General features: G+C 36.7%; 2 protein-coding genes, 1 non-coding gene and 1 pseudogene across 6 annotated transcripts in view; 2 read left to right on the top strand and 2 right to left on the bottom strand.

The window, feature by feature from the left end:
• The window catches only part of LOC115894177 (serine/threonine-protein phosphatase 4 regulatory subunit 3B-like), a 32,569-nt gene extending 30,570 nt beyond the window's left edge, over positions 1-1,999 (bottom strand). Inside the window, exon 1 of the mRNA XM_030920525.1 lies at positions 1,907-1,999. Within this exon, the coding sequence (XP_030776385.1) occupies positions 1,907-1,999 (93 nt within the window). The remainder of the gene's footprint in view (positions 1-1,906) is intronic.
• A 1,349-nt stretch (positions 2,000-3,348) lies between these two features.
• LOC104672416 (serine/threonine-protein phosphatase 4 regulatory subunit 3B) overlaps positions 3,349-21,833 on the top strand; it is a 33,651-nt gene continuing 15,166 nt past the window's right edge. The window contains exons 1-8 of one of the 4 annotated variants that reach the window (XM_030921377.1): positions 3,349-3,499; positions 5,282-5,384; positions 6,749-6,844; positions 7,731-7,772; positions 11,334-11,492; positions 15,630-15,799; positions 19,944-20,083; positions 20,901-21,064. In XM_030921377.1, the coding sequence (XP_030777237.1) occupies positions 3,401-3,499; positions 5,282-5,384; positions 6,749-6,844; positions 7,731-7,772; positions 11,334-11,492; positions 15,630-15,799; positions 19,944-20,083; positions 20,901-21,064 (973 nt within the window). In that variant the 5' untranslated portion in view covers positions 3,349-3,400. Of the gene's footprint in view, positions 3,500-5,281; positions 5,385-6,748; positions 6,845-7,730; positions 7,773-11,333; positions 11,493-15,629; positions 15,800-19,943; positions 20,084-20,879; positions 21,065-21,833 lie in introns of all 4 variants that reach the window. The other 3 variants (XM_030921378.1, XM_030921379.1, XM_030921380.1) reach the window with 3 other exon arrangements.
• Positions 5,572-5,644, top strand: LOC115894488 (annotated as a pseudogene).
• On the bottom strand, positions 19,135-19,282 carry LOC115894448. Its single transcript, XR_004054566.1, has one exon. It is a non-coding gene; the product is annotated as a small nucleolar RNA SNORA12 (small nucleolar RNA).

The raw sequence follows: 21,833 nt of genomic DNA on the forward strand, positions 1-21,833 counted from the left end.
AGTTAGCGCGATCTCTTTGGCTCACTGCACTCCGCCTCCCTGGTCAGCGATTCTCCTGCTCAGCCTCCTGAGTAGCTGGATTACAGGTGCGCATCACCTACGCCCGGCTAATTTTTGTATTTTTAGTAGAACGCGTTCATCATGTTGGTCAGCGCTGGTCTTGAACTCCGGTCTCGGATCCGCCCTCCTCGGCTCCCAAAGTGCTGGGTATTACAGGCGTGAGCCATCCGAACCGGCCACTTGTTAAATATTTATCTGTCATTTGTTTTGTCATTCTTTCTTATGCCTGCCTTTGTATAACTACTATGCATACATGGTATTATTTCTTTCTGCAACCATTTGAGAATAGGTGCAGAAATGATGACAACTGTCCCTTAATACCCTTAGTATTCACTGCAGCACTAAAAACTCTGCATCTTCTAATAGTATAATTATCAAAATATATATGTAAGATTTTATAATCTATCATCTAACTACATACTCATTCATATTTATTCATTTCCCAGTAATGGCCATTTTAACACTTAAAAGACAAAACAAAGAGTTTGTCTGACTCATTATCCAACACTTTGGTGGTCTGTTGTTCCTCCTCCACATTAGATTAGATTCTAGTTAATTCTTTGTGGCAGAATGGCATAGAAGTTTGATTTTTCCTTCAGGGTGTCATATCAGGAAATCCCCCCATTTTAAAAATAATGGCCAAATAAGGTGGGTGTTGCATGCCTGTAATCTCCGCTGCTTGGCAGGATAGAGGTCGGGGGGAGCGCTTTGAGCCTAGGAGTCAGACCAGCATGCGGACAACATAGCAAGATCCCTGCTCAAAAAACAAAACAAAACAAAACGATTGAGTCTTCATTTTGGTTTCTGTCCAGGCTGTTTTCATTCCACAGACGCTAGAAGAGTTGGACCATTACGTTCTGTAGATTGAGAGATACTTTAGTTGCGCTCTTCAATCAAGATGGGTTGGAAAAAGTATCGTTTTTTTATATATGGTATGTGTATGTATATGTTATGATATAGCGCTCCCCAGTATCGTGGGGGGAGGGTTCCAGGAAACCACTTTTCCCCTCCCCTGGACACTGAGATACCTAACTCCACTTATGCTCAAGCATCCGTTATAATAACATGCATAAATTTCATATACCTATGCACATCTTACCGTATACTTAGATTATGAATACCTGATACAATGCAAATGCTATGTACATAGTTGTTATACTCATTGTTGAGAGAATAGACATTGTTTTAGAGAATAATAAAATATAATAAAAGAAAATGCTGACATGTTTCAGTCTGGATACAACCTCCTGTTTTTTTTTTCCTTTCCCAAGATTTTTCTATCCTTACTTGGTTGGATCCAGGAGCAGGAACCTACAGATGCAGAGGACCACTCGGTATATCTTACACACACACACAGTACTTTAGAAGCATTCCATTAAAGTGCCTGTAAAGCAAATTATGTTAGTGGTTTTTTTTTTTGTTTTTTAAGAGCGAGTTCCTGTCTGTCAACCCAGGCTTGAGTCATGGCACGATCTTAGCTCCTGAAACCTCTGCCTCCTGGGTTCAAGCAGTTCTCCTCTGCCTCAGCCTCCTAAGTCGGTAGTTTACAGTGCCCACCACCACACCAGTAATTTTTTTATATTTTTAAGGCGAGGTAGGTTTCACCATGTGTGGAGCAGCTGGTCCAACACTCTGACCCCCAGGCCAATCCTCCCGCCTTAGCCTCTCAAATGGCTGGGATTATAGACGTGGGCCATTGCCACAGCCAATTAATGGACTTTTGTATAACTTCTGTGTTTGTATTAAGCAAATGGAAATGTTTCACAACATCCACAGTTATTTTTACTCTGATTCAAAATATTCTTGCTTTACTTGCCATGTTCTTCTTTTCTCCTACTTTATTTACGATCATCCAGAACCTAAGATATGCAGATATTATCTTATCCTGATCTTTTACAAGACCGTTCAGTAAAGATATTTTTATGTCAATTTTTGTCATGCTACCCACTGGCTGATAGGACTGGTCAATGCCCATCCATTACAAAATGTATCTTAATTTTAAGAGGTTTTAAATTTTTTCTTTATTGAGACGGATCTCCGCTGTCACCCATGCTGGAGTACAGTGGGCCGGATCTTCAGCTTCAACTGCAGCTCCGCCTCCCGGGTTCACCGCCAATTCTCCTGTCTAGCCCCCATAGCTGGGTACAGAAGCGCCGGCCACCACCACGCCCGCTGTTTTGTTTTGTATTTTTTCGTAGGCCGGGTTTCACCGTTAGTTAGCCGGATGGGTCTCTATGAACTCCTGACCTCGTGATCCGCCCGCGTCTCGGCCCATCACAAAAAGGCGCCTGGGGCATTACAAGGCTTGAGCCCCGCGCCCGCCAAGAGGTTTAAAAATTTTTAAGAAATCTGTTTTCAATCATGAAAACAAATGTAAAATCATGCATTTATTATATTTCACCAATCCAGAAACATAGAGATGCAAGCTGTAGAATCGACATCTCTACTAAAATAGTCATGGCAGGGTGCTACAAAATTCGTCAGGCACGTGTGGCTGCACATCTTAATCCCAGCGACTCAAGGCTGAGGCAGAGACTCGTTGTGAGGTTGCACTGAGCTCCAGATTTGCCCCACGCCACTCCAGCCTGGGAGAGAATGAGACTCCTGTTTCAAAATAAAGTAAATAATAAATAAACTAAATAATAAATCCCAAGAGCAGTATTCTAATGTAGCGCAAATCTATCTGATATTAGATCGTTATATAACACAGTGTCTTCTTGCATGAAGAGTTGTGTACTGGGTTATTTTTGGTCATTTTTTCAGTTTTTTCTTTTTTTTTTTTTTTTGCTAGGAAGGATTTACTAGTTAGAGGCTGAGATAATTTATGTCTTAGGGTCACATGATCTTGTTTGTTTAGTCAACCTCTAAATTTATGCCTGAAACTGAAACTCAAAATGAATAAGAATTACTGCTAAAGAATTGTTTTCCACTTCCTATAAGTTGCAGCATGCTCTGCTTTTGTGGGTTTTCTTCTTCTTCTTCTTCTTCTTTTCTTCTTCTTCTTCTTCTTCTTCTTCTTCTTCTTCTTCTTCTTCTTTCTTCTTTCTTCTTTCTTCTTTTTCTTCTTTCTTCTTCTTCTTTTTTTTTTTTTTTTTTTTTTCCGGAGTGGGATTTTTTTTCACTCTAGTGTGTAGTATTTTATAGAACCTTTAAAAGCAGTAGGAATAAAAGTTTAAATAAGCTATTCCATTCTTTGTTTTTTCTCTGTATGATTCTCACTTTGCTGTTTTAGTTGGTGTTTTTGTCTTAGATCTAATAGGTCTAATGGAAATATGTTTTGTTTTGTTTTGTTTTGTTTTGCCACCAGGATATTCTTCTTATTAATGTGGTAATTGAACAAATGATCTGTGATACTGATCCTGAGCTAGGAGGCGCTGTTCAGTTAATGGGACTTCTTCGTACTCTAATTGATCCAGAGAACATGCTGGCTACAACTAATGTAAGAAATTATTCTGAGATAAAAATGTTTTGACCTAGTCAGTTTTAGGTGGCTTTGTAATAAAATTTTGAGAAACAAATATTTTAAGTATTTGTCCAGTTGGTATTTAAGTAGCAGTGGATTCTTACAGCAATTCATTTGTGGTAAAATACAAAATTGTAATCTATTAAAATCTTAGTAAAATGTTAAGAATTCCATTTATGTCCCTTGGCCTCTGTGTGTTAATTTCTTGAAATTTAATACACAACATTGTGAATATACTTAACACTACTAAACTGTACACTTAAAAATGATAAAATTATTATTATTATTATAATTATTTTGAGATGGAGTCTCACTCTGTTGCCAGGCTGGAGTGCAGTGGCGTAATCTTGGCTCACTGCAACCTCTGCCTCTCGGGTTCAAACAATTCTTCTTTCTCAGCCTCCCGAGTAACTGGGACTACAGATGCATGCCACCACACCTGGTTAATTTTTGTATTTTTAGTAGAGATGCGGTTTCACCATGTTGGTCAGGCTGGTCTTGAACCCCTGACCTCAGATGATCCACCCACCTGGGCCTCCCAAAGTGCTGGGATTACAGGTGTGAGCCACTGCGCCTGACCAATAAATTTTTACATAGCAAGTTTTATGTTGTGTGATTTTATCACAATAAAAAAGGAAAAATTTATACTGAATGATCTTAATTACATAAAACATTGATAAAGATTTAAGGAGTAAGTCTTTAATACTTAAGGATTAGATACTCCAGAATATTAATAGTCATTCTCTCAATATGGAGGGATATTTTCTTTATAAAATTTCCTTCATATTTAGAGAATATGTACGTTGTTTTTAAATCATTACAAGTTTGTATGCCCAATTGTGTAAAAAATAGTGCCAAAATCCATAGACATTATTTTCCAAATTTTCAAATTACAAAATTTTAAAATGCTAAAAATTGATTTAAATTTTGTCTCTTCATCTAGTGGCTTGATAACGTGATTCAGTGGTTTTTAAAATTTGGATAGAGTTGGTGAAATCTGGGGTTCCAAATTTTAAGTAGTTAAGTTGCTATCACATGGGCTTAATTGGTTCTTTTTCTTTCTAAATATTTTTATTTTTCCAAAACAGATTCATATGTGTCTTTTCCACACATTTGAATGTTATTTTTAAAGTTGAGAGAATTTTCTTTCTTTGTTACATTCTTGGGAAAAACTCAATACACTGCAAAGAGAGAGAGACAAATGGGATCAATAGTGATTATGGTGTATGCTGTTCTGACTTACATGTTGTTTATTTTGTGTGTGTTTTATATGTTTTCTATTTGTGTTGAGAACACTTAAAATCTACTCTCTTAGCAGTTTGCAAGTGTAATAAATTGTTAGTAATATATTGTTATTATGTATGTTGTACAATAGATTGGTTCTTCATTGAATTTCATATTCATATCACAGGCATCTTTTGGAAAAAATTATTTTGAATAATTTTCCTCAAAAAAACATTTTGTGATGCTATCTGATCTTGCCTTCATTTTTACTTAGTATATAATATGAAGTAGACTTAATTTTCAGTTCCACAGAAATAAGATTAAAGTGAATATAGTTAGTTTTTGGTTCTTTCACAATATATAACCAAGTGTTTGATTTTTTTCACAGTATCTTAAAGTATCTGCTTATGTATGATCTGTACTGCTAATTATTTTTGTTTTGTTTTGGTTCTGGAAAAGGTATGTACTGCTAATCTTGAAGATGTTTTTTATTTACAAAAGTAACAGTATTCTTTTAAACATTCTGTGTTTCAGAAAACTGAAAAAAGTGAATTTCTAAATTTCTTCTACAACCATTGTATGCATGTTCTCACAGCACCACTTTTGACCAATACTTCAGAAGACAAATGTGAAAAGGGTAGGATCTCTTATTTATCTACTATGATTTCTGTTTTTAAAGAAGGATGAGATAAATATTAAACTAACAGGCAATTTACTTGAGACTTTATATGACAGGGAAATTACGACTGAAAAACTTAAACTGCAATATAAAATTATGATTTTCTTGTTTCTTAGGGTTATGGAAGTGAATGATAAAATGTGGCAAGACTATTCTTTCAGGGGCCATTTCTGTAGTTTGTTACTACAGAAGTTTCTCTGAATGTGTAGACCACTGGCGGAAAACAAAAAAAGAAAATGTGGCAAACAGTATTACACACTAAGGAATTGAGATGTAGACACTTATCAAAAGAAAGCATTGTCCCCAAATTTGTGAGAGTTGATATCTAGAATGAGTAGGAGCAAATAGTATAAATATTGTAACTTAATCTGCAAATGCTCATTCATATGCCAATATATGCTGATATATATGGGCAAGGCTTTTTCATTAGTATTTTTAAAATTGCATTTCCATATTCTCTTTGTTATATAATCAGCACCCGTAATTCATCAGCTGCAATTTCTGTTTCAGTTTATTAAAATGGAGTGAAAATCTAAAAATATTTTTGAAGGAGTCTGAGTGCAGAATCTTACTATGGTTTTAGTATATCCCTCTAGGTAATCATAGTTGCATATATCTAATTTGGAGGCAATTTTTAAATTGAGTTCTACTATATTCAGCTTAGCCATAGATATTACAGTTCTCTGAGATTTCATCAATCTCAGAGATTTCATCAATCTCATATGTTAACCATATGACCATAATACATACTAACGTAAGCAAAGGACTTTGAAAAGCTTACAACTTACTTAGTGAAATCAGAAATATGTGGAGCATAGTAGAACATTAGCCACTATCTGAAAATATTTGTTAACCTGAAGAGTCACTTAAAAGGAAGTTAGGAGAATTTTGTGAAACTAATAAGTTGAAACATGAGCACACCCTGTGTAATACTATCAGTTCCATTTCTGAGTATATACTCTAGGGAATGTTTGTGCATATGCATGACAGGTACAAGAATGTTGCTGCATTGTTTGTGGTAGGAAAATGAATAAAATATGTTTTTTTCATATAATGGAATACTATATAGCAGTTAAAATAATTGAATTTTGATGTATCAACTGAATAATTCCCCAAAATATCAAGGTGAATGGGTACAAAAGCACATCACAGAGGGTTTTCTTGCAGAATGGTTCCATTTATATAAATAAAAATAATGCATTTTTTATGTTCATTTTAATAAAACACTTCCGGCTTACAGAAATATATAGATAATAGTATAACAGACACTCATATACTGCCTGTTGGCTTTATCAAAACTAACTTGCCATATTTTTTTTCAGATTTTTTTTTAAAACATTACAGATATAGTTGGAGTTTCGTATGTACCCCTTCACATTCCCATTCCCATTCTACCCCCTCTTCCTCCATCTCTCAAGGTATGCTGAATTTGGAGTTTATCACTCCTGTGTTTACTTATGTTGTTATGATGTGTATATATGGTATTATTTTTCATATTTTCAAAGTTGCTATAAATTTAATGTCATATGTATTATTCTGCATATTTTTTTATCCAGTGTTATTTTTGAGATCTGTTCGTGTTGATACCTGTTCATATTGATCTAATTCATATTGAAATAGAGTTCTTATTTATTTTTAACTCCTACATAATCCTCTCTTATGAGTATGCTGTAATAGAGCCATTCTGCCTCTAATGTGCATTTGTTTCTAGCTTTTTGCTATTACAAATAATGCTCCAGTTACATTCTTGTGTTTCCCTATGCACATGTGCCTTGATGTGCTCTAGAATGTATGCCTAGAAATTGGAACTTATTTATAATGGCCTACTTAATTGAGTTTTTTGTTTTTTTAATTTAAAGCATAAACACATTTATTATTCTGGAGTTTTAAAAATTCCTGTATTTTCTGTTTTTAAAAATGACATGTATAATGATCAAATGCAAATATTATTTTAAAAAATTAAAAATAAAAAAACAAACATGATATGAAGAGAAATATCCTAATTGTTGAATGATGAATAGGAGAAGGTAAAAGAAGATATGTCGGTTTTATCCCTGGTTGTAATCTTACTTTTTATCAGAATATATATGCTATGTTGTCTTTTAATAATTCTACAGCTACATCCACTTTTGTAAAAGATTGCAGATACAGTTATAATTTTGCTGAAGCAACCAAGTCTTAATGGTTATTTTGAGGGTAAAATGGATTATGATTGAAGTCATGCATTGTATATTATAAAGTACTAGGGAAAGGTGGGATATTATTACCGAAGTATTTGATTTTAATTTTTAATTTTTTTATTAGATAATATAGTTGGATCAAACAAAAACAACACAATTTGCCCTGGTAAGTATAAATTCATACTTTACGAATACATGCAAATTATAAACTTTTTTTCTACTTTAAGTGTAATGCACTTATATAAGGCTAAGAAAAGCATATTTTGGCATAAAAACAAAATCCAAGAACAAATTTACTTTTGTCTGTATTATAAAGAAAAAATTCCACTATCTCCAGTATTAAAAATAGAAAACTAGTTGGAATTCTGTTGTTTTTTCCCTGAAAATGTATAGCTTGTTTTCTGTCGTTGTTATGAGAAGGCATTGTCTGAAAGTCGAGGATTTAGTTCTTATTTTGAAATGTAGTAAACTAAGACCAGTTACTTTGCAACTAACTTTCATGACCACTTTATGCTTATTGTTCATGAATCTGAATCAAAAAGTAGTTGTTCCTATTTAGAACAGGCATACTAGGTATGGGCTTGATACTAATAAAGACATGTGCTGTGTACACCTAGTGTCCCATGCCTTTTCTGCCAGCCTCATCAAATCTCAAAGGGGAGGCAGTTTCAAATAAGGAGGCTGTTTAGAGATTGGACTATTTAGAGATATGAGTAATTTCTTGTCCCAGTCATGAAGACAAGACATTTGTTTAACACTGTAGGTCATTGTGTTTTGTTTTGTTTGTTTGTTTGTTTTGGTTTTTTTTGAGATGGAGTCTAACTCTGTCGCCCAGGCTGGAGTGCAGTGGCACAATCTTGGCTTACTGCAACTTCTGCCTCCCAAGTTCAAGCGATTCTTCTGCCTGAGCCTCCCAACTTTTTGTATTTTTAGTAGAGATGGGGTTTCACCGTGTTAGCCAGGGTGGTCTTGATCTCCTGACCTCGTGATCTGCCTGCCTCGGCCTCCCAAAGTGCTGGGATTAGAGGTGTGAGCCACTGCGCCCGGCCTGTTTTTGTTTTTTCAATTTAATTTCCACATACAGCATTGAGGGTCAAGGTTAAAAAATCTTTTGTAATAAAATTTGGGAATTGAGAAATAAAGAAGGATTGCTTTTTGTTTGTTTGTTTGAGACAGAGTCTCACTCTGTCACCCAGGCTAGAGTGCAGTGGTATGATTTCGGCTCACTGCAGCCTCTATCTCCTGGGTTCAAGCGATCTCCCACCTCAGCCTCCCAAGTAGCTAGGATTACAGGTGCATGCCACCATGCCCAACTAGTATTTTTTGTATTTTTAGTAGAGACGGGGTTTCACCATGTTGGCCAGACTGGTCTCAAACTCCTGACCTCAGGCGATCCACCCACCTTGGCCTCCCAAAGTGCTGGGATTACAGGCATGAGCCACTGCACCTGGCCAGGAATTGCCTTTAATGGTGAGGGACTAGTTCAGATTTTGGCTGTGGTACTGGCTGTTGTAGAAATTGGTCTGGAGCAAGTGAAACTCTTTACTTGCATTTAAAGTATAAACAGTCCTTGAAATATCAGAATTTTATTTTGTGTATTTATATGTGATGGTCATTCTGTTATTAGAAAGAATGCTAATTTATTCCCCATAGCATTGTAGTTCCCCAAAATATTTATGTATATAATCGCAAGTAAATAAAATAGTTGTACTAGATGATGTCATTTTTTAAAAAATTCTGTAAGACTGTGATTTTATAATTTCCTTACAGCTTAATATTTCCTTGTCTAGCCAAGCGTGGTGGCTCACACCTGTAATCTCAGCACTTTGGGAGGCCGAGGCGGGAGGATCGGTTGAGCCCAGGAGTTAGAGACCAGCCTGGGCAACATAGTGAGACCTTGTCTCTACAAAAAATAAACTGGGCATGGTGGTATGTCCCTGTGGTCCCAAGCTACTAGGGAGGCTGAGGTGGCAGGATCACTTGAGTCTGGGAAGTTGAGGCTGCAGTGAGCCGAAATTGCACCAGTGCCCTCCAGCCTGGGTGACATAGTGATACCTTGTCTGAAACAACAAGAAAATATTTCCTTGTCTAAAGCACTTATAATAGGGGTACGTGATTGTCCATATGAGCCCTTGACATAAATTAAAATTTGATGTTCAAGAAGCAGTTCAAAATCATTTCATGGATGTATAAACCAAAGCCTCGGGAAAAGAAAAAATGCAAGTTTATTCAGTAAGTCCCTCTCTATGGATATCATGAGTTGATATTTTAAAAGTTGTATATAGGCGGGGCTCAGTGGCTCATGCCTGTAATCCCAGCACTTTGGGAGGCCAAGGCGGGCAGATCACAAGGTCAGGAGATTGAGACCATCCTGGCTAACACGGTGAAACCCCGTCTGTACCAAAAATACAAAAAGAAAAAAAAGTTAGCCAGGAGTGGTGGTGGGCGCCTGTAGTCCCAGCTACTCGGGAGGCTGAGGCAGGAGAATGGCGTGAACCCGAGAGGCGGAGCTTGCAGTGAACCGAGATAGCACTATTGCACTCCAGCCTGGGCTACGGAGCCAGACTCTGTCTCAAAAAAAAAAAAAAAAAAAAGTTGTATATGAAGTTATATTAAATTATGCTTAAGAATCTTAGGCTGGACGTGGTGGCTCACGCCTGTAATCCCAGCACTTTGGGAGGCTGAGGTGGGCGGATCATGAGGTCAGGAGATTGAGACCATCCTGGCTAACTTGGTGAAACCCCGTCTCTACTAAGAACACAAAAAAATTAGCCGGGCATGGTGGTGAGCGCCTGTAGTCCCAGCTGCTTAGGAGGCTAAGGCAGGAGAATGGCGTGAACCCGGGAGGTGGAGCTTGCTGTGAGCCAAGATCGTGCCACTGCACTCCAGCCTGGGCGACAGAGCAAGACTCCGTATGAAAAAAAAAAAAAAGATTCTTGATGTAATATTTTTCATTTGATATAAACAGCCAAAAATATCCTTTTCTTAAAATGTCTTTTCTAAAAGCATATAATTTTTCTTGAGAAATTTGTGTTGAGCCACTTTAGGCAAAAAGTTTTAAGTATTTTTTTTAACGGTGGGCCCTTTTATAGATTTATTAATATTAATAATATAGCATTTATTACAGAAACATTACCAAGAACTCCTCAATGCCATCAAGGTATTATTATCATGTTCATATATTTTTATTGCTCTTCTTTCTGTATTTCATATTTTATGCAAATATGAGTCTTAGTTATCTAGTAGGTAAAACTGATAATATGCTTCTGCCTAATGAAAAAGTAAAAATCTACAGCCTTTTTAATGGATGTGAAAATGGAGGAAATGGGCCAGGCACAGGAGCTTACACTTGTAATCCCAGCGCTATGGGAGGCTAAGGTGGGAGGATCGCTTGAGCCCAGAGTTTGACACCAGCCGGGACAACATAGTGAGGCCCCATCTCTAAAAAAATTGAAAAAAAAATTAGCTAGCATGGTGGCGTACATCTGTAGTTCCAGCTACTCTGGCAGCTGAGGTGGGAGGAACAGTTGAGTCTGGGAGGTGGAAGCTGCAATGTGCCATAATCGCGCCACCACACTCCAAACTGGGTGACAGAGTGAGACCTTGTCTCAAAAAAAAAAAAAAGGAGGAATTACAGTTTAGATTTTGTTATGAAATAGGATGTAAGCTTTATTTATTCTTTATTTAGATATATTCAGTATTTTCATGAGATTACTTTCTTTTGTAGATAATTATCAAACAGCACAGCTACTTGCCTTAATTTTAGAGTTACTCACATTTTGTGTGGAACATCACACATATCACATTAAAAACTATATTATGAACAAGGACTTGCTAAGAAGAGTCTTGGTCTTGATGAATTCAAAGCACACTTTTCTGGCCTTGTGTAAGTATAAAATGTTTTAAGGAGCAACATTTTTAATAGAGATAAAGCTGAAGTTACCCATTTGAAGTTATTTATTAGCAGTGTATATTCTATGAATGAGATGATTGTGAGAAGTCCTACTCTTTTGTTCTTATGTAAAGGGCGAGAGGACTAGGTTGTAGTGATTTTCCCACCCACATATTGCTCACATTTAGATTCAATGAGCCTAACTTTTGTTGTGATACAATACCATGTGCAGTGACAGCATTTTACTAACAGAACCAGTCCTGCTGTTTTTTTTTTACATCTACTTCATCAAACTGTCATTTAGTAGTCACTCTTTATAATTATCCTGATATTTGCATCAATGTTGATTTTTGGCAGACTATAAACTAAAAAAGTTTCATAATTTCACCTGCAAACAGAGAAAGAAACATCCTCCCTCCAAATGAAAAGGACTTTGTGGTTTTATTCTGACCATAAAAATTATAGCTTAAATATAGACATTTAATTTAATGTAAAGAGAAAATGTTAATCTCCCTAATCTTTATTTTTATGGACTTAAAATAGCCAGTGTTAACTATCTGCGTTATTTCTTTTTTTAATACCCATACCAATTTAGATAATAAACATATTCACACATGTATAGAGGATTTTTTTGTGTTTTTTATATTTACAAAACAGGATCATACCAACACATTTCTCAGCTCCCTAATACTACTCTAGCTTAATCAATATTGTGTAGACTGATTTTATTCCTGGAGATAGCTGAGTAAGATTTTATGGTATGGCTCTTCCACAGATTCTTCTGCCATTCTCCAGTGAATAAATTACAAGATTGTTTTTGCTTTTTTGCCACTCCAAACCTCACTGTAGTAAATAGTCTAGTACATAAATCTTTTAAGTACTGATTTATTTCTTTCTATAGGATAGATTCTCAATAATGGGATTGGTAAGACAAAATGTTTATCTGTTTTATACTTTTTAGTGTATCCCTTTAAGTTTTAATTTACCATATAGCTGCCAGATTACTTCCCCCAAAATTGAAGCACTTTGACATTCTCCCACCATTCAGTGTTACTAATTTTAAAATGTATCAATCTGATAATGGAAAATGTGGTATCTCATTGTTATTCTAATTTGCATTTTCCCTGACAGCATCTTTTCATATATTAGTGTACTTTGCATTTTTATCTGTTGTGAATTGCCAGTTATCTTTTTCTTAGAGCGTTTTGTATATTAGAGATATTAACGGTTTATCATGTTTTGAGGAGAACAAACATGTCTATCTTCATTGTCTTTTGTCTTTGCCTTTATTTATAGTATTGTTTTCCAAATAACTTTAAAATTTCCTTGTGATGACAAAAATGTCTTTGTTTTCCTTTTATGACTTTTAGGTTTTTTGTTTTGCTTAGGAACGTCTGTGTCCTAAGATTACGCAGATATTCTCACTTTCTTCTGATATCTTCATTTCCTTTTTTACATTTATATATGTAACACATGTGAACTTTGTTTTTGCATATACTTTGAAATGAGAGTGTTTGAAATGAGTGTTTCCTAGATATATAGCCAACAGTATCAGCACGTTTATTAAGGCAACCATACCTTTCCCCTTTCCTTCTGAATTGAAATATAATTTCTGTTATACAATAAGTTAACATATATATACTTTTGTTTTATTTCTGGACTGTCGTTTAATTTCACCAAATGAAAAAGTACCAGTGTTGGCCAGGCGCAATGGCTCACGCCTGTAATCCCAGCACTTTGGGAGGCCAACGTGGGTGGATCACCTGAGGTCAGGAGTTCGAGAGCAGCCTGGGCAACATGACCATCTCTACTAAAAATGCAAAAATTAGCCAGGCATGGTGGTGTATGTCTATAATCCCAGCTACTCAGAAGCTGAGGCAGGAGAATTCGCTTGAACCTGGGAGACGGAGGTTAAAGTGAGCTGAGATTGCTCCACTGCACTCTAGCCTGGGCAACAGAGCAAGACTCTGTCTCAAAAAAAAAAAAACAAATAAAAAAAACCCAGTGTTTATTATATTATGCCAGGCATTATCGTGTCTCTGTTGTAAGGTTTAATACCTACTGAGACCCCTTCACTTTTGTTTTTCATACTTTTCTTGGTTGTTCTTAGACATTTTTTTCTTTCATAATAACTAAATGATTATGTCCAGTTCATTTTGATTGGAATTACATTATATTTTTATATTAATTTTGGAATGGTTGATGTTCTTAAGACAGATTTTCCTATTTGGTTCTCTATAAATAGTACTTTTTGATGACTGCAGAGTACTTCTCTTAATATGAACATGTCAATTGAGTGCATTTCCTTTTTTTTTTTTTTTTTTCTGAGACAGAGTCTCGCTCTGTTGCCCAGACTGGAGTATAGTGGTGCAGTCTCAGTTCACTGCAACTTGTGCTTCCGAGGTTCAAGTGATTCTCCTGCCTCAGCCTCCCGAGTAGCTGGGATTACAGGCACCTTCCACCACACCTGGCTGATTTTTTGTATTTTTTGTAGAGACGGAGTTTCACCATGTTTGCCAGGCTGATCTTGAACTCCCGACCTCGTGATCCACCCTCCTCAGCTTCCCAAAGCACTGAGATTACAGGCGTGAATCACTGCACCCAGCCACAATTTCCAATATTTAAATGTTTATATCATTTCAAGGTTTCTATTATTGTAAGCAGGGCTGTTGTAACTATAGTTTTGTGTACATATCAGTTCATTTATCAGCAGTGTATAAGTCTGCCTCTTTGCTCACACACTTGCCAGTGCTTCAGTCTGTTGCATCTTAAGTAAACCATTTCTTATCCTGCCACAAAAAGAGGGGAGATTGCAAGTCTAACATTTCTCCCCATACTTGTTTGGTGTTGCAGTTTAACATTTATACCTTATGTGGCCTATTTCTGTTTTATTCTCAGATAATGTTTAGAACCTCTTGTGACAGGCACACTTCTTTATTTAATGAGTTTCATCTATGAATAGAGGGTTGGAATGAGAAAATGACTTATAAAATCAGAACCCTTGTGTTTTGAAGATTTGCCTAGTGGTATCTGTAGAATAAATTAAACTACTTAGGGGAAAGGATACAAGTTAAAGGATCAACAAATATAAAACTAAAGGATTGAAATTACAGCCCTTCCTCTTCCATAAAATTTTTAGCAGTAATATTGCTAAATTTAGTAAGCTTTATTTAGCTACTCACGAGTTAAAAATGAGATTTCTTTTCAGTATCCTAAAATGTGAAGTGAAGTTGTACTTCTTATTCATTACTCTTTCTTTTAACAAATACAATCTGATCTGCCACAGTGCATGTTTAGCCAGGTAAAATAGCTTGTAAGCAATTGGTACATAAGAGAATGATGTCATTATAATATGGAGATAGGATTGGTTCACAAATGTTTGTTTGTTTGTGTTTTGAGACAGAGTCTCATAGACGGGGTTTCACCATGTTGGCCAGGCTTGTCTCAATCTCCTGACCTCGTGATCCGCCCGCCTTGGCACAAATCTTTTTTCAAGGCAAAGAAAAGTAGAATAGTGTGAGTGGAAACAGCCTTCATCAAAGAAGGAAAAAACCTTTAGATCTCCTGTTAAGTGATTGGCATCTGGCATCAGGAGCCTCTTTAGCTGTATTTTCAGAAAATTGAAAACAAGCTTTTGCCTCTAAATCGCCCTCCCTCAGAGAGGCAAGGCAATCTTAGCTCATGGCAGGTTGCCCACTCCTGTGCCCACCTTAATGACAGTGCCCCCAACTGATTCTGAGCTGCCTTCACTGCATTGTCTCAGCATCCACCAGCACTGCTCTAAATACTGCCAGCATTTTGCATATTTTTTAATCTCTGTCATAGAGCTACCTGCCTGGGTAGTTTATCTCCTAGATTCCAATTACTGTTTGTTGTTGTTGTTGTTGTTGTTAGTTCTGGCTACAGAGTTGTACAGGTTTTGAGCGGTCCTCTGCAGCTCTGTTTTCCTCAAAGTCCGGTTTTACTGAACAGTTTTACTTTTCATTTTAAAGGAGTTTACTTTTTACTTTATGCACAGTTTTACTTTTCATTTTAGAAGAGCATATACATTGTTTTATGGTGGGAAAACACCTGTATAATAATTGATTTTAGTAAGATCATTAACTTATTCCCTATATTATGTTTTATTAGGTGCTCTTCGCTTTATGAGGCGGATAATTGGACTTAAAGATGAATTTTATAATCGTTACATCACCAAGGGAAATCTTTTTGAGCCAGTTATAAATGCACTTCTGGATAATGGAACTCGGTACAATCTATTGAATTCAGCTGTTATTGAGTTGTTTGAATTTATAAGAGTGGTAAGTTTATATAAAACAACTGTTATTATATGTAATTTTATGTATATAATTTTTTATGTAAAAGTAAAAGAATTATATGTAAGCAAAGTGACTTCATTCCCTTTTCACCCCTGAAATTATATATTCCATGTGTCTTAGAATCTATTTCTAATGAACTGAAATTTAAAAAATCAGTAGCTTTTTAATTCTTATTTGCCACATGGTTATAGTTTAGTGGTTTTTATTTTTGATGCTAATATTTTTAAACGCTAATATTTTTAATTGTGAAATATAAAAGTGAAATTCAAGCCGGGCGCGGTGGCTCACGCCTGTAATCCCAGCACTTTGGGAGGCTGAGGCGGGCGGATCACAAGGTCAGGAGATCGAGACCATGGTGAAACCCCGTCTCTACTAAAAATACAAAAAATTAGCCGGGCGCGGTGGCGGGCGCCTGTAGTCCCAGCTACTCAGGAGGCTGAGGCAGGAGAATGGCGTGAACCCGGGAGGCGGAGCTTGCAGTGAGCTGAGATCGCGCCACTGCACTCCAGCCCGGGCGACAGAGCGAGACTCTGTCTCAAAAAAAAAAAAAAAAAAAGAAATTCAGCATAGTCTTTCAGCCCATATTTACTTGATTTTCTCAGTTCCATTTTTATTGGCCAAATGTTTTATGATCTCATTTGGTGTATGTGGACATTTCAGTCAATCATGCCTTAGTCACGTGATCTTTTAGGAGAAGGTGATATTTTTATTGTAAAGGTAGTGATTTAAAAAGAGTAAGGATGGAAAAATAATTCATTTGGTGTTGGGTGTGATAGCTCACATCTGTAATCCCAGCACTTTGGGAGGCCTGGGCGGGCAGATCACTTAAGGTCAGGAGTTCGTAACCAGCCTGGCCAACATGATGAAACCCTGTCTCTACTAAAAATACAAAAATGAGCTGGGTGTGATGGCACACAGCTGTAGTCCCAGCCACTTGGGAAGCTGAGGCACAAGAATCACTTGAACCCAGGAGGTGGGGTTGCAGTGAGCCAAGATTACATCACTTCCTTCCAGCCTGGGTGACAGAGCAAGACTCTTGTCTCAAAAAAAAATTCATTTGGTAGACATTATACAAGGTGCGTAAAAGGTAGAATGGAATCCTAGAATTTTAAGTTAAAGAGAACAGGAAGTTAGATGGACTACTCCAATTACTGTATTTTATAGATCAGGGAATTAAGACACCCAAAGTTATTAAGTGACCTATTCAAGAACATCCATTTGGATAGTAGCACAATCAGGACCAGTCAGAACTTGAAGCTTTGTCCCAGCTTAGTTTCAGGCAACAGAAGATTTGTCATAAACAGTCTGGAGGGCAATCTATGTGAATAACAGGAGTGCGACAGATAACTGTAGAACCTCTACAACAAATTTACTTCGCCTGTACTTAATACATGCTGAAATCATTCTACTGAGGAAATGGCCACATGGTTGGAAAGAATTTGGGTTTTATTTTTTGTTTTGTGTTGTTTGAGACAAGGTCTCATGCTGTCTGTCACCCAAGCTCGAGTGCAATAATGCAATCAGAGTTCACTGCAGCCTCGACCTCCTGGGCTCAAGCAGATCCTTCCACGTCAGCCTTCTGAGTAGTTGGAAATACAGGCATTCACTAAAATGCCTGGCTAATTTTTAAATTTTTTTTTTTTTTTTTTTTTTTTTTTTTTTTTTTTTGAGACGGAGTCTCGCTCTGTCGCTCGGGCTGGAGTGCAGTGGCCGGATCTCAGCTCACTGCAAGCTCCGCCTCCCGGGTTTACGCCATTCTCCTGCCTCAGCCTCCCGAGTAGCTGGGACTACAGGCGCCCGCCACCTCGCCCGGCTAGTTTTTTTTTTTTGTATTTTTTTGTAGAGACGGGGTTTCACAGTGTTAGCCAGGATGGTCTCGATCTCCTGACCTCGTGATCCGCCCGTCTCGGCCTCCCAAAGTGCTGGGATTACAGAAGCCACTTTCGTAGTTTATTTTACGTTGGCTAGGATTTTACCAACGTAAATCCTTGAGCCACCGCGCCCGGCCTATTTTTAAATTTTTTAAGGGATGGGGTCTCCCTTTGTTGCCCAGGCTGGTCTCAAACTCGTAGGCTTAACCAGTCCTCCCACCTCAGCCTCCCAAAGTGTTGGATTACAGGTGTGAGCCACTGCACCTGGCTGGAAATAATTTGAAAAAAGAAAGTCGAAGCTAGAAATTCATTCTCTAGTTTTATTTCTTAAAACTCAGATATCTCGGGCCGGGCGCGGTGGTTCAAGCCTGTAATCCCAGCACTTTGGGAGGCCGAGACGGGCGGATCACGAGGTCAGGAGATCGAGACCATCCTGGCTAACACGGTGAAACCCCGTCTCTACTAAAAAATATGAAAAATTAGCCGGGCGAGGTGGCGGGCGCCTGTAGTCCCAGCTACTCGGGAGGCTGAGGCAGGAGAATGGCGTGAACCCGGGAGGCGGAGCTTGCAGTGAGCTGAGATCTGGCCACAGCACTCCAGCCTGGGCGACAAAGCGAGACTCCGTCTCAAAAAAAAAAATAAAATCAGATATCTGCTGATAACATGCTGTTCTCATATGAAGATTATTTGGCTGACTGGATTGTTTTTCTAAAAATGGTCAATTGCAGTATATGATTTTTAAAAGGATGAAGAGGATAGAAGTCTTTAACCTTGTAAAAGAAGAAACATGGTTAACTAGCTCACTAGTTCCCATTGTACTGCTACAATAAATCAAAGCTTTCTGTTTTATTTACTTTATATTTTTCTCCTTTAACATTTTGGTGAGATACAGATAAAGCAAATTGTAGGGTTTACAGCCCCGTCCCTATTCCCATGATGGAATTGTTTTTCTGAAAATAAGTTTGAGTGGTTGATCTGTGTACCTTGTGCCCCAAAACTTAATGTATTTTTTCGTTTCACATATTACAGAGCCATTGCCTAGGTTTCTAATTTCTGATTTGCATGTTTTTTTAATTGAGATGTACAGGAGAACTAGTTTTAAGACTTAAATCCCATAATGCAACCAAATTATGGTGTATCTTTTTAAGAAATGGCCTGTGGGTTTCTTACTATGTAGTATTATCTATAAAGTCCTGAATCACAACTTTAATTTTTTTTTTAAAATAAGCCTACTGGGCATGCATGCATCTGCAGTGATGGTTTAGAACTTAGAAGTTATTATTATCAAGTAGTTTGTTTCACAAAGATTATACTATTGGAAGACTATAGGAATAGACAAGTAGAATTCCAGATAGTTTATCAGATCTGTGTATATAATATAGTCAGAGAAATCTGTGCTTCTTATTACTTAGGTAAGATGTATCCTCTGTTGTTTTTTCTTCTTCTATGTGTGAGAGCCAGCCTCTGATGTGAGAAAGACTTGTGAGAGATCTCTTTGTCATCGAGCCTTTGCCAGCTCCTATGTAATATATGAGGCAGAGTTAGGCTCATTCAAAAACTTAACAAATGTACCAGAAAGAAAACCACCATAGCCATATCCCATTTTGATAGCAGTTAAACAGGAAGTCATTAAATAACACCTGTTTGTTGAAAAATACGTTTTTCTTTTATTAATACATAATACTGTACAGATGTATTTGGTACACATATTTATTTTAACATGCATAGAATGTGTAATGATCAAGTCTGGGTATTTGGGATATCCATCACCGTGAGTATTTTGAAAACGTAATTTTAACATCTGCCCTCTAACCAGCTGTGTGCTCTGGATCAAACCATCCAGCCTCTCTTAGAGCCTCAATTTTGTTTTTCTCTAAAAAGGGGATAATAAAACCTATCTCAAAGAATTGTTGTGAAGATCAAATGAAATTGTATGTAAAACTGCTTTTTAAATTATAAAGTGCTATATATATATATAAATGCAAAAAATAAGCAGAAGATGTAAAATAAATCTATTTACTTTTCAAATGTTCTTTATAGTCCTACAAAAGGGCTCCAGTAAATTGCTTCTCCTTTTTTTTCAAGTTTTCTGTGCAGTCCTGACTCATGTGTAAAGAAACCAGGACATTACATTTTGGAAGGTGATTTTGAAAAACCTTTTTTGATCAGCTTTAGAACTACAAAACAAAATTTTACAGTTTTTCTTCTAATAAGCATTGTATTATATTTTAAATGTAAATTTTGTGCTTATACAGGAAGATATCAAGTCTCTTACTGCACATATAGTTGAAAACTTTTATAAAGCACTTGAATCGATTGAATATGTTCAGACGTTCAAAGGATTGAAGACTAAATATGAGCAAGAAAAAGACAGACAAAATCAGAAACTGAACAGGTATGGTTTAAGTATACTGCTTTTATAGCCTAAAAAATTGTGTCCAAAATTGTCTGTAGTTCAGATTTTCCGTGGGAAATTTATTGAGGAAGTTTCTTTTCATCACTGGATAGCATAGAGTTGAATAGGAGGGTAAGGTGTCCCCCCCACCCTATATCATTTATATGATAAATTACTACTTTATCTTTTTTTTTTTTTTTTTTTTTTTTTTTTTTTTTTTTTTTTTGAGGCAGAGTCTCTCTCGCTCTGTCGCCCGGGCTGGAGTGCAGTGGCCAGATCTCAGCTCACTGTAAGCTCCGCCTCCTGGGTTTACGCCATTCTCCTGCCTCAGCCTCCCGAGTAGCTGGGACTACAGGCGCCCGCCACCTCGCCCGGCTAGTTTTTGTATTTTTAGTAGAGACGGGGTTTCACCGTGTTAGCCAGGATGGTCTCGATCTCCTGACCTCGTGATCCACCCGTCTCGGCCTCCCAAAGTGCTGGGATTACAGGCTTGAGCCACCGCGCCCGGCTACTTTATCTTAAGTAGTTGTATTTTATTGTAACTTAAGAAGAATATTTAGTTTAATTTTTTTATTAAGAAGATTGTAACTTAAGAAGAATATTTAGTTTACAACGTTCTAAAATATTTTGGAGTGTTCTCTGGCTACATCGTCTATCATTACAGAGATTATTTTGATATAAATTATAGTCAGTTAAAATTACTTCAGTTCCTCTTGGTTATACATATCTTTCCTTCAATTCAATCTGATCGTGACCTTTAAATCACTACTCAGTATTTGTGATATATTTCTTACAGTGTACCATCTATATTGCGTAGTAACAGATTTCGCAGAGATGCAAAAGCCTTGGAAGAAGATGAAGAAATGTGGTTTAATGAAGATGAAGAAGAGGAAGGAAAAGTGATTGTGGCACCAGTGGAAAAATCTAAACCAGAAGATGATTTTCCAGATAATTATGAAAAGTTTATGGAGACTAAAAAAGGTATTCAAATTCTGAATTTTTGCACAGTGTACCCTCTTGTTTAGTGTAGAAATTACTTTGTTGCTTGTGAAGGTAGGTTTGTAGTTTATAAAGCAAGAAAAGAATTTTATACCAAATTGTGTTCTTTTAAAATTATGTACTTTTTCCCAATCTGTCTGGGAATTCTTTTCATGTTTAAAATGTTTCTCTTCAAACTTGCTATTTTGTAATGCTATGAATTTGCTAGTTAGAAATTGAGTTATCTACTTATACTTTTCTTTCTGTGAATAGTCTTGGCTTTATTTCTATACTGAAATTCTCAGTAATAACAGAGACCATATAGCTTCATAGAAACCTTCTAGAGTACTTTGCCTGTGTCTTTTACAGCTGATAAACTGAACTCAAACAAGTAACTTTGCTCTTTGAAATTTTAAAATTACAAAAGTTGCATAAAGATATACTATCAAGAGAAGTGAAAAAGTAAAACTTCCCCTGGCTTTTAGATGTGCTTAACTTGTTTTATAAAATGAAGATCTTGCTAGTACTATATCTTTCAAAAGAACTAGTCATTTTATTTCTGTGGCCTGAGGAATTACCATTTTTTGGAATACTGCCCTGTCTGTGTCATTTAAATATTTAATTAAAATTTATACCTTGCTGGGCATGGTGGCTCACGTCTGTAATCCCAGCACTTTGGGAGGCTGAGGCAGGTGGATCATTTGAGCCCAGGAGTTCCAGACGACCCTGGGTAGCATGGTAAAACCCTGTCTCTACAAAAAAACACAAAAAT

The sequence above is a fragment of the Rhinopithecus roxellana genome, chromosome 17 (assembly GCF_007565055.1).
Source record: "Rhinopithecus roxellana isolate Shanxi Qingling chromosome 17, ASM756505v1, whole genome shotgun sequence".
NCBI classification, from domain to species: Eukaryota; Metazoa; Chordata; class Mammalia; order Primates; family Cercopithecidae; genus Rhinopithecus; species Rhinopithecus roxellana.